Source organism: Puntigrus tetrazona, chromosome 3 (genome assembly GCF_018831695.1).
Source record: "Puntigrus tetrazona isolate hp1 chromosome 3, ASM1883169v1, whole genome shotgun sequence".
NCBI classification, from domain to species: Eukaryota; Metazoa; Chordata; class Actinopteri; order Cypriniformes; family Cyprinidae; genus Puntigrus; species Puntigrus tetrazona.
This window is the reverse complement of record NC_056701.1, coordinates 26,843,992-26,857,260: the sequence shown is the minus strand read 5'-3', so window position 1 is coordinate 26,857,260 and position 13,269 is coordinate 26,843,992. Positions and strand designations below refer to the sequence as shown.

At 38.9% G+C, this 13,269-nt stretch overlaps 1 protein-coding gene across 1 annotated transcript; it reads right to left on the bottom strand.

Annotated features, from left to right (window-relative positions):
* Positions 1–330: 330 nt before the first annotated feature.
* st6galnac2 (ST6 (alpha-N-acetyl-neuraminyl-2,3-beta-galactosyl-1,3)-N-acetylgalactosaminide alpha-2,6-sialyltransferase 2) lies at positions 331–7,285 on the bottom strand. The gene is made up of 9 exons (XM_043226013.1): positions 6,966–7,285; positions 4,506–4,560; positions 4,239–4,410; positions 3,993–4,155; positions 2,637–2,775; positions 2,423–2,526; positions 1,284–1,367; positions 1,102–1,198; positions 331–968 (listed from the first exon to the last, which is right to left on the bottom strand). The coding sequence occupies exons 1-9, from the start codon at positions 7,142–7,144 to the stop codon at positions 789–791; spliced, it is 1,173 nt and encodes a 390-aa protein (XP_043081948.1). The 5' UTR covers positions 7,145–7,285; the 3' UTR covers positions 331–788.
* Between the last annotated feature and the right edge of the window lie 5,984 nt (positions 7,286–13,269).

Below are 13,269 nucleotides of genomic sequence, written 5' to 3'. Positions count from 1 at the left end.
TCGAATTCTCATTCCACGGTATTACCGTTTTTATTCTATTTTTGATCGAATAAATGATCTCCCTAAACTCTATTTGGTTTATCTATTGATTGACTTCAAGAAATGAAGTTTTAACTGAAACTTAAAATCCTGTATTCTGAATTAATTCTTAATCATTTGTTTTTATTTCTTTGTTAGATGCTTTTAACCGAAGTAATATACACAGTATCGGTTTTACGTCGTTTTTTTGTATGTGATGGTGCCGGTCATGGGAAAAAAATGAAGTGCAACCACTAAAGTCAAGTATGCGAGACGGATACCTCTGGATCATGTGGCTGTAGAATGCTGAAGTAAAAAATAAACAAAATAATGTATTTTAATGATGAATCTGTACAGAGGAACAGACGAGAGATAAACACCAATCAGCGTTAATACTGGATCTGAGGAGCTTGGACAAAATAAAACAGTAAAAAAATAACAGAAACAGAACAGTCTCAGCTGATTTTGGAAGTATTTCATGCCATTAATATTTCTGCGCATTTAGGTTCAAATATAGCACTTTAAGGTTGAACTGCATGGATATGGCCCGCTGTTTTTTGGGATGTATTTACAGACTAAACAGCACAGGACCTAGGACTGAACCTTGGGGGACGCCACGCCGCTGTCCTTCATTTAAAGTCACCAGAATCTGCACACCAGAACAAAACACTCTTCAAAAATACCACTTTTGGCAATTTCCTCATTATGCATACTTGGTTTTGTTTTTTTTGTTTTGTTTTTCAGATGTCCCAGGATTCACTGAAGTAACGTCATGTCGTTTTCCGTCTCTGATACAGCCACAAGACTTTTTGAAAGTGCAGTTGCTTCCACAGACGTCCCTCCATCTCCATGTCATGGTTCGCGTAGAAGACCAGAGGCTTCATCGCCTTGTCGTAGTAATGGTCTGAGAAGTCTTTATAATTGTCCGTTATAAAGCCATATGCCGAGACCTGAGGAAAGAGCCAGCACGCACAACGTCTATTTAACGACATCTGGAACAGTAGGTTTTGGGGGCCATTCTGACAATAAATAAAAAGCTTTTATAAATAAGAATTTCGAAGGCTGTTTTACGGATTTGTCGACCTGGTCACAAGTGTGTAAAGCAGCCAAAAGCATCAGCGCACCCGTGCTGGGCATGTACAAATCTCTATATTCCTCCAGTTGAGGAGATTTCAGGAACCTGTTAATTAATGATACCACGGCGTTACATTAAGAGAGGGGGGGCCAAATGATCTGTTGAGCAACGTGTATGAAAATGTTCTCACCTTTGAGTCACATATTGAATGAAGGATGGATGGATCATCTTGAACTGGTGCGTTTTGGGCTTATATCCAAAAAATTCTGAGGGCCTGTTTTAATAATCAAATCAATAATTCTGTAAATTGAAGGAAATACATCAGTGCCAATAGGCTCTACGCAACTGTGCTACGGGTGTCCCGAGTTCGAATCCCCGCCCCCCCTGTATCTTTCCCACTTTGATTCCTGTTAGCTTTAGGTGGAATTGTCCTATAGGCGGAAATGGCAAAAATAAAAATGAAAGCGAAATAAAAATATAATGAAATGTAAAGAAATTATTGCTGTCAAGCCATTAATTGTGATTAATCGCATTCCAAAAAAAAAGGTTCTTTGTTTACATAATATATGTGTGTGTGATGTCTATATTTATTATGTATATATGCATGTACACACATGTATATATTTAAGAAAAAATTTATTCTTATATATATATATATATATATATATATATATATATATATATATATATATATATATATATATCAATTATATTTATATAAATATATACATGGGAATACATAGAAATATTTGACATATATTTATACATAAACACACACATACACTAAATATACACAGAACACACACATATATATTGTAAACAAAAACTTTTATTTTGGACGTGATTAATCATGATTAATCATTTGACAGCACTCATTTTATCGTTCAATATTATTTGCCTATAAACAAACGAGTAAACGAAACATACATACATAGGCAATTTCCCAGAAACATAAATCATTAATATATTAACTGAAATGCATGGCTCCCAATTATAGCTTCAGAACATTTTGCCTTTATTTTCAATGTCGACAGTGAATTCAGCCAAGTGGTTATATTATATCTATATATATATATATATCTTTTTTATTGCTTTGGAGCATGATCTTAAAAGTAGAATCGCCCTCTCGCATATTTCACACAACAAAATGGCCTATTTTCTGGTTTTACTGGATGTATTATTATGTGGTTAGCTCAATATATTAGGCAGTAATCGGTTTCGGACGATGTTTACTTAAAAGGAGGAAATGATTGCAGCAATAATACAGTTTATTGCAACCCGTTTTGTGAAGTAAATGACAACGTGTAGGAATCTCATTGTTCAACCTACCTGTCACCTTCATCGGGTCCCGAGGGTACAGACACGCCCTGGATGGCAGCTGCCAGCATCACATAGTCTCGAGTTTCGGCAGGGATAAAAATATACCCAATGCCCTGTGGAAGGTAGACTTCACTGTGATTCTTTGGCAGGCCAGCAGATGGCAACAAATGACAACTGAGAACTTACAACGACTCCTAAATTGTCAAAGGCGGGGGACAATTACCGGGTCACGTGGCAGTTTGTCGAAGCCGTCTTTGTAATATGCAACCAATGAGTTCTTGAGAGAGTTGGTGGTAAAGCCGTAGAAAGACGTCTTTGTCCCGACGTCGTCCTCAAACCCTTTGATTATTGCTCCATTTACCCTAAAAACGGTGATAAATGTCATAGCCGTTACGGTTGTGCTCTGCTGCGGGCCGCTAATCTGAAAGTTTATAGTCTCTGTACCGGCATCAACTGTAGGGGACGTGAAAAAACAGTGCTCTCCACTGAAGTGATCTTGAGCCAGATACCGAACCCTGCTTCAGGTTGTGTGCTCGCAGTCTGTGTACGTGTTCGCATTTGGATTCAAGAAACGCAGAGCATTCCAAGCACGGTTTTACCACACGCCAAGTTTCACTTTTGCGATAACCGTAATTTCAAGAAGACAATAGGCGATATTCTGTTTAGATTTGAATTAAGCATTCGCGTGCCGACCGCAACCGACTTCTGAACGCGACATCAAGGAAATCTACGGCAGTTAAAAAATACAAGTCGACGTTTTTAGGACATTCCGAGAGTCCGGGGGCAATGTGAAAACCTTTCGGAATCCGGTCATTCCGGTAACTGCTACGTGCCTGGAATTACGCTTTCATTCAAAGAACGGGGGTTACAGGACGTATGCGCACGGTCATGTGATTTTAACACGCTTGAAGGCAAATAGCGACGTGTTAAATAAAACTGGTTTATTAAGCTATTCGCATGGCACGTAAAAAAACATTTTGCTCCCACGATATATTAACAGTCAATATTACCAGTGTGCTTACATACTAAGTGGATGTGTACATAATATGCAAGCGCACACTGATACATCTACAGTTGTAATATTTCTGTAATTACACACTCAACAACCCACAGAATGATAGGTGTAAAGTGCAAATGTGTAACAGGAAACCGGTAACAACAAGTTTATGGTAATAAAAGTACAAATGGTCAACAGGACCAACAACGATTTTGGTAGAAAGTTTCAAACTTTATATTAAGCAAACAATTCCTATGGATTCACTGTTTTTAAGTTACACAGCAGCGGCCAGTAAGTCACGATTTACATATAAATTGCGGTTGGTGTCCTGAATAGTACACTTTACATGAAGTTCCCGAGGAGTTATGGTATTAACGTGGTCCACCAACTCCAGATCCAGCTCCTCGCACTTTACATCTCCCCAAACTGTCCTGAGTGCTCTCATGCATACTGCAGTAACAAAACGTTGATACACTTACGCTATGGTCACATGCTAAGTAAGCGGGTATTAGGGGCGCTAATTATTCGTATTTTTCCTGGAATTGTTTCTGAGCGTGTGTTTTTATTTTTAATCGCACAAACCTGAAAACGTAATCGTGACCGTCTATGGTTTTCCCCTGCCTGGAGCCGTTCAGGATACCTCCGTTGCCCACCACGGCACAACGCACGCAGGTGTCTGACGGTTTCCGCTCAAGCAGCCGGCTGTTGGCGGGATGTGAAAGCAGAGAAAGCGTCTTGCCTATTTCTGTTTTGTAAAAAAAAACAGTTTTGAGAAGGTTTCACGGATTTGTTTTTCCATGTTTGAAGTAGCTTTGACCGCAGCTTTACCATAGAAGGGCTGGTCTTTCCATCCGTACGGCAGCGGTTCGTTCTGGAGCTTTTCCCAGTGCGAGTTGATAAAAGAGTCACGCCACTGCAGAACAGGCACAAAGAAGCTAAACTTTCTCTTCAGGTCGTCTTCTTTCTTTATGTTGTGTCTCAAGGAGCAAGCTGACGCTGCCTAAAGAAAGAATCGACACAGATAGTCTTACTCGGTGGTTATCATGCACTTTAGCTTTAGGCCGTGTTTTAGTGGGCTACGCAGATCTGGCTCACCTCCTCTTCAGCTGTATCGTTTACAATCCAGCTTACTTCGGCTTCTAATGCGGCCCTGCAGAGCAAAATCAACACATTAGTGAAGAGTAGAGAAAGCGCTCTGTTACATTGGATGACTTTTCCAAGTTTCTAATATTTTGAACTGCTTTCGAAAGATTTCAATCAGGCCGGAAATGGCTACGACACCGGTTTTGAAATCAAATCTTTGCATAGTTAAGACAAGAAACACAGTAAACAAGAACAAGTAATTTTATACTGCTCAGTGCTTTGAGGCGATAAGTATTGTTAAAAGCGCTATATAAATAAATGCGAATGATCGATTTATTAATCTCCAGAAACACTGGCGTAAAATTTAACTTTTAGTTACATGTAACTAGTTACTCCCTAACATTGGGGAAGCGATATATAGATAATACTGAAACTGAAACACTTCATCTTCAGGCCACTCAAAAGTATAATAATACAGTAGTATAGCAAAATGTAATTCACTTATATCATATATTCCATATACCAAAGTACGTACGTGTTGCATATTTTACCCATAAACCCTTACGTACTGGACCATAACCAACTAAGTTAACCCTTACATGAGCAGAATTTTAGTTCCTCCTTTCAGTGGGATTGTTAAAATCTTTGGATCATTATACGTTAAATAGTTTATATTATATATTATATTTGATATTTTATATATTAATATTTCGGCAATCAGATGACCAAGAACATACTTATTCTGGAGGGTGACAACATGCATTTTTTTACATAAAGAAAGAAATATATATATAAAAAAAGGCTTTGGCCAAAATAAAAATAAAGAATGTAGAAGTCTGTACCTTCTAGGCTGTATTTTTTTTTTTTTAATGAAATTAATGACAGTAACAGGACAGACTAGAATAACAGGGATGACAGGACTGCACATACACACTGCACATATGTTTACATAATCCTGTACAGCTTTACAATTTAAAATTTCATCATATTGTTTTGCACTTCCTTGACATTAAGGGTATTGCAATTAGATTTGTTTGCTTGTGTATGTATCTGGTTCAATTATTAGGCAAAGAGGATCAAATCTGTGTCTTTCTGTGATCATCTCTAAGATCTTGACTTTCCCGAACACTGCAAGAGCGAGTGAAGGTCCACCTTCGCATTGTTTCTGTCATTTTTTGCATTTCACTGTTTTAATCAATTTTGATGAATGCTAAATTAGTTTTTTTTTTTTTTGCAAGTGAGATGCACATTCACGTTTAGTCTAGAACAAAGTAACTAGTGTTACGCTTTTGAAAAAGTAACTCAGATATTTTCTTGTAAATTAAAAAGTAATGCGTTGCTTTACTCTGGATCATCTTATCCTGGTCAAGTCAAGTCACCTTTATTTATATAGCGCTTTTAACATATTTTGTGAAAACGTCGCTTTTATATTTTATTTCTGTCCTTTAACAAAATGCCGAATACATCTTAAGACAGTAAAATAAAAACAACCCTGATTTGCATCAGTAAAAAGCATGCAAATTTTAGTCTTTGTTCTGAGGCTATAGAGAAGAGATGGGAAAAACTGATGCGGTTGAAAATAAAAGTCTGCATGTGATGTACTTTTCTACTTATCTTTGCCTCGAGATAAAGACCAAGTGTTCTGGAAAGTTACATCTGTTTTAGACAACAGACAGTCAAAGATGTCAATTGAGGCTTTTGTTTATTACTGCGCAAAAGACACGCAGAAACAAAATTCTGTGTAAGAAAAAGAAAGGTCATGGTGTGCAAAAGATTTGCCTAAACTCAGCAAAACAAGCGCACTCAAATATACTTGTGGACTAAAAAACTGCAGAAGATTATTTATAGTAAAAACTTTGATGGAAAACTAAAGCGTCTGCCGCAGTGTTTTTTTTCTGGTTCAGTCTTACCGTGTTATCAGTATGCGGACAAAACTAGGGCACTGGTATCAAAAGGTACAAAAATTAAAAGGTACATGTACCTTTAAATGGCATTTTAGTACCTTTTAATTTTTGGTGACACTTTATTCTGACAATCTACTAACAGTAAGTAAATTTGGTAGTAGCCATTAGATTATTAGTAGATTGCTTTATATTGCTCTTCTAATACTTTATTTTGATGAGTCCACAATATACTATGAGAAACTTTGCAAGTATATATCAACTTATTCTACTAACCCTAAACCTACTCTAACAGTCTACAATGAGAGTTAGTAGACATGTAGTTACTTATAGTTATTAAAAAAATGTCAAAAGGGGACTATTAAAATTAATAGACCCACCACTGACCTATAATAGAGAATAGACAACTTTGTACTTTGTTTTTTTTGGTAAGTTTTTGTTTGCTGACATCTGGCAGCAGATGTTTTCTGAAGATGTGACCAACTTTTGTTGCAGTTGAGCATTTTCATGTTTTCAAATCACTCGATTTAGTGAATGAAATCAACGCGGATGAAAGTACGCCTGAACCTACCTGTAAAGCGCCGTCCTCCAGTCCTCCGATGACATTAAACCCAGCACATTCCAGTAAAAAACGCACAGGCATGCCGGCGCAATAGATCTACAGAACCATAGTTTTGTGTTTCGACCGCGCTGTGCACGACAAACGCGTGGAAAGACAATACCTGTCTTTGAATGATCAGTTGACTTCATAATAATAACCAAACACAGACCTTTGATTAAAATAACAGAGCGAATCTAGGTGGAGAGTCTGCCGGGGTTGTGTTTATAAACCCACCACCGATATCTGAGCAGTCGCACAACCAGTTTTACAACACACTCGGAGGTGGGAATTCATAGCCAACGAACAGGAAACTTCAGAGTTCAGCTTCAGATAAACTGACTTGACAGTCTAGTGTGTGACTTCATAAATGAAAGGGATCTATATTTGGAAATGAGTAGCACAGAGGTTACGGGAAGTGTAAATATTGTTGTGGATTCCCGGATTAAAGAAGACTCGAGCATTAGGTTTTGATAGCAAAAATTCAGACTTTTATTGATCAATATAAGCCGAGACTGTCTAAGGTCCACACAGAACCACTCTATAGACAGCACTCTAAACACCACTCTTCAGGGTTTTTATATGGTCATCACACTACCACGTCACAGTAATAAATGGTGGCCTCCTGAATTACCCTTGTTAATGAGGATCACAGGTGTAAGACAACAGATGTAAAATGCCAAAAACAGATGGGTTCTAAATAGTGGGGTTCTTAGCTTATGTCTGACTGCAGTTATAATGGTAACTAAATTATATAAGATTTACTTTATATTTTGATTAACAAAAACTTCTTCATATTTCCCCCTTTGAGACGCGTTTACGTCTCATTTTACTCTTGAGTGACGTTTCATGATTCAGTCTGTTCTGTTTACGCTATCTAGTAACCAAAAATAGTCCCTATGTTACATTACAACAAGTCTAAATCATGCCACTTCTCTCAAGAAGGTGTTAGGGCCAAACCTCTTCCCTCGGTCTCTTTGGCTAGAAGGAAGTAAAAGACCATAACACCTTGATTTTACTTTATAGTCAATGTACAGGGTTGTATACTTGTTACTATGTCTATGGTTATCCTAATTATGGAATGCATCTAGGTTGATAAAATAGATCAAAAAAGCATGAGTAAACATAAACAAATATGAATATGTAAGTAAGAAGGGTACCTCCTAAATGCTGATCAGAAACATCATAAAACAAAATCATCATAAAACAAAATATAAAACATGCATAATAGTTTGTTGTCATTCCTTATTCCTCATCAGAGCTATTGGAAGTTTCTTCGGCTAGATGCAAGTTCACGGTTGTTTTTGTAAAGTAGGTCTAGGTAATGCTCATTTTGATTTGAGTATATTTTTCCTCTAGGTCTCAATACTCCCATTTGCTTGACTGTGGACTTGATAATTAAGGATTTTAATAGAGGAAACACACAACAAAGTAGTACCCCTCCCATAGTACTTGCCATTGCGAGTTGTAGTCCTATTTTTGCTAACCGTTCTCCCCATGATCCTAAATTCAAATTAAACCAGTCCCACATTTTCTCATCTTTTCCAGCATTCTTTTCATTTCTATCTGTAGTTCTTTGAGCTTGGTCATGGCTTTTGTAAATGTCCCTTCTGGTGAGGTGTTGTTAGGTATGTAAGTACAACATTGATTACCAAATAATACACATACTCCCCCTTTGTCAGCTAACATCCAGTTAAGAGCTAGTCTATTTTGCCATGTCATTTTACTTGTTGCATCTAACTGTTCCCCTAAAGAGATTAATGCCTCGTTTGTGTAATTAATGAACCTTTGTTGATTGTAATATATATAATTTATCCATTCTGTATTTTTGTTCTGTGTAATCCAGATGAATATGGATTCAAGACCTGATTTAACTTCATTCCTAGCTTTAAATTGCTCGGGTAAACCTCTTGGTTGGCCTACAGCATCTATATATACTCTAGGATCTGGTTTATAACTTCTCTTAGCTCTGGAGTTAGCTGCGTTATTTTTCCCGGAAAGGGATTCAGGATTCCATTCTGTAATATGGATTTCTTGTATCAACCGTACTCTAGTACATTTTCCTGTCCATCCTAGGGGTAATGAAGGTAAAAGTTTCCTATTTCCACAAATCCAGAAAAAGTCTGCTAGTGCTGCAGTTTGATCCTTGTATCTGTCTGCTTCGGGAAATGATATAGTTTGATTTTCACATGTTTTAGCTGGATATATATTCCTTCCTCTCCTGATTCCTGATGCCCGGAAGGGTGGAAGTTCCATAGGATCATCAGCCTCTCGATAGATTTTGGCATCAAGGTTCCATGTGACGCTGCACCTCCCTTTGAATTGTCCCACACTTATACTTCCTGTTGGTTTGGCAAAGCACTCATATTCTTTACTATAGTCTATGGTGTACCAGGTTGGAATTTCTATTTGGTCCTTTTGAATTCTCATGTTCTCTGTTAAATCCAGAGTTCTACATTTGGCTCTCAGTCTTGGTATATGTTTGAAAAGAAGTTTGTGGTTGGCATTACTTAGGGAGCTTAAACATTCAGCGGGGCAGAAGGGTCGGAAGTCTCTTCCCAAATGGCAATAATCTCTTTTGAATTTTGCACAATGTTCGTAGTTGTATGGATTTGGAACGGCTATTACTTGGCTTCCGGTGTTTTGGTACATACTAGGCAGTCTTTCCTATTTAATTCTGCTGTTGTGAAGGTGGCCCATTCATACCACTGATTGCTTTGTGCCCGTTCCCACAAAACATCTAGCTTGGTGTCATCCTCGTACATGTTGTCATTGTCCTCGCTGTTCCTGCGTTGCTTTCCATGTTGTCCTGCTTCAACTGAGTCGCTGCTGGTTTTGGTGGATGGCTGAAAAGTTGATGGTAGGAAAGTGAGGTTGTGTGGCAGAGAGTTGTTCTGTGCTTGACTTGCGGGGCTGGAGTTGTGATGTTGTCTTTGGCTTGAACTTGTGACAGACATGCGCTGATCAGGCATGTGGTCAACAATATTATCGCCATTGTCTTGCTGAACTCTCTCTGTTGCATGTTCTTTATTATTCTGTATCGTGGCTGGTCTTTCTTTGGGAACTCTTGTGCAGTGATTCAGATGGTACCAAGTGCTGCTTCCCTCTACTTGAATAGCAGTTGGTGTTGCTGCTGTGACGTTATACGGCCCTTCCCTTCTTGGCTCGTTCCATTTCCTTCTGAATACTCTCAGATAGACCTGATCTCCTGGGGTGATGGGACAGCTGGTTTCCGTCTGCTCCGACAGCTCCTTTCTTTTTTCCTGCGCACAAATAGCTTTATGGATAGCCGTTAGCTCTTTCATGTATGATTTTAACTCCATTTGTAGTTGTTCTAGTGGGGGTCCTTTGTATGGACCTCTGTTACATGGTGCAGGCATCATGCGTCCAGTAAGCATTTGGTGAGGTGTTAGATGTGTGTTTTGGTTAGTTTGCATGCGGTAACTCATCAGTGCAAGACTATTTTGTTAATTTTGGATTTGAGAAGACCATTTACTTTTTCAACTTGTCCCTGGGACTGAGGATGGTAAACACAGCCTAGTCTTTTAAGTTTCCTTATGATTTTCAATTTTTCTTATGATTTACCTTATGACTTCCCCCTTTGCACCATGGTCAAAACCATGTGCATCTAAGATAAGAATATTTAGAACTGATGTGGGTGCAATAATTTTTGTACCAAAGGAAATCAAACGTCCTAGGTATTCTACTTCTGGCAAGCAATATTGCAGTTTGGTTTTGGATACTTTGTGACCTCCTTGAGCTAATTTCGTCAGTACATTGATGGAATCTCTATGACTTTGTTCTAGAGATGTTGAGCAGATGATCACATCCTCCATGTACTGTAAACAGGTGCTCTCTAGCATAAGGTCTTCTAGGTCGATCTTGAGAACCTGGTTAAATATGTGTGGTGACAATTTATATCCCATTGGGAGTCTCGCATAGGTGTATTGTTTACCTGCATACGTAAATGCAAACAGATACCTACTTTCCTCGGCTACAGGAATACTGAAAAGGCAGAGCAAAGGTCAATTACTGTAAAGTACTTGGCTTTGCGGGGATGTTTGTTAGCAATGTGTGAGGGTTGGGAACATCTGTTGGCCAATCTTCTGTTATAGCATTGATTGCTCTCAGATCATGTACAAGACGCCATTTGACTTTGTTTGCTTTGAGTATAGGATAGATGGGTGTGTTGCAGTAACTGTTTGTTTCTACTAACACTTTTGCTTTAACAAGTCCTCAATTGTGGTTTTTATGCCTAATTCCGCCTCTTGACTCAATGGGTATTGTCTTTTCCGAGGAAGGCGTGCATTTGGTTTTAGCCTCACTTGTACTGGACTGGCTGACCTTACTAACCCTACGTCTGTCTCATGCTGGGACCATAGCTCAGCCGGCACCTGGTTTATTGCCCCCTGCAAAAGTTCAGCCGTAGTTCTTTCTGAGTCTGGTGTTGCCATTACTTGCTCGGATTGCTTTTGTCTGATAATCACCTCCTGTGGAATGCCTAATAATGAAGTACCACATAGAATTTTTATGTAGTTTTGGTCAGTGGAATGAAAGATTAACGGATTTATTGTCGGTTCCCATTTACTTTGCGTGGCTTGTTTCATCATCTGTCCTAAATGCTTGGTTTCCCATTTTTCCCTACATATAAAGGTATATGCGGTACTGAATCCTTCATATCAAACCATTTGTTTATGAATTCGTTTTCGGTTATTTTTAAGGCTGCTCCTTGTTCACCTATTATTATGTATTGTGAGATCATTTCAATTTTTTGTTCTTTTGTTTCTTCCTTCTTCTAGAATTTTGTTTCTTGTTGGGTCATATTTCATTATGCAATGAAATCCTGTCTTGGGTATTCGTGAACTCGGGGTCTGTGCTTCAATGAATTTACCCCATTCGTCAATGATCTGCTTTACATCCTCGTCTATCTGCCCTATCCAATATACATTTGCTTCAGCTTCGGAAATCATCATTTGAGCTCCCTGCATATCTACATACACTCCATCAGTAGAGCACCAAATTTGCAATCCTAACTTACACAATGCATCTCTTCCTAATAGGTTAATAGGCGTTTGATCTGATATCAGAATAGGCATGGTTACACTTTTGTCTTTTGTTTGTAGGCAAATTGGAGCTGTCATAGGGATTAACTGTATTTGTCCGAGAATCCTACTGTCTTTACAAATTTTCCAGACATGGGGAGGTGTGAGGCATAATTTGATTTTACACATGTATAGACTGCTCCTGTGTCTATCATCATTGGAATTGTTTTGCCTTCTACTTCTATTTGCAATATAGGTTCTTGATTTGCATTGGTTGTTAAAACTGGTAGTAGACTCTCCCCTATAAGATTCTCTGGGCACCCCTAATAATTTGTATTTGGATTTCTCCATGGGCCTGCAACATTTTGATAGCGTGTCTGGTTCCCTGCCCACCTTCTAAACTCGGGGTCTGTTGTCCATGGATTGGGACAATCTCTTCTTATATGTCCTGGCTGTCCACATCTCCAGCACAGTCCTGGAGGAAGATTAACAGCTCTGTTTCCTCCTTTTGGAGGTTGCAGTTGTTTTCTTTTCCACTCAGGGGGTCCTGGCTGGGCATAGACATTAACAATGGGTGTAGGTGTCGGGGTTGTATTTGGAGGGGTCAATGTGGGCACAGCTGGGTGTGAAACGTTAATGGGAGCCATTAAACTCATTTGGTTGGACTCCTCAGTTTTCACCACTGCTTGAGTCTTTTCTTGTTTGTTTCTAGCTGTTAGTTCCTCAAGTTGCAACTGGGTCAGTTTTCGTTGAAGGTCTTTTTCTTGCTCTTTGAGCCTCAACTCATTTTTCCTATATTGTTCAACCGCATGAGTCACATGATCACAAAACTCTTTGTGTGATTTGGAAGTCAGACCGACTACATCCTCCAGCTTGCTTTTTACAGTTAGGGGCATGGCCTCTATTACAGAGTTTCTGAACAACGTAGACATAAGAGGGTCACCTTCTGGATTCCCTTCAGTTTCCTGTCTCCATCTTTTCAATTGTCTCTGTACATAGGTGATGGGATTTTCAGTTTCCCCAACTGGTCTCCCCTCAATGCTTTCGGGTCGACCTAGTGGGGTACTCAGCTCGTAGTGCCTGCCACATGTCGGGACGGTGTGCATTAAACTCAATGCCGTCCATGTTATGAGTGTCCACTGCTCCTCGAGGCCCGCTGCCTGTAAGATTTCTTCCGTCTTTATTCCTCCTATAGTTTTTGCTAGGAGTGCTTTGACATCCCCCACGGCCAAAAG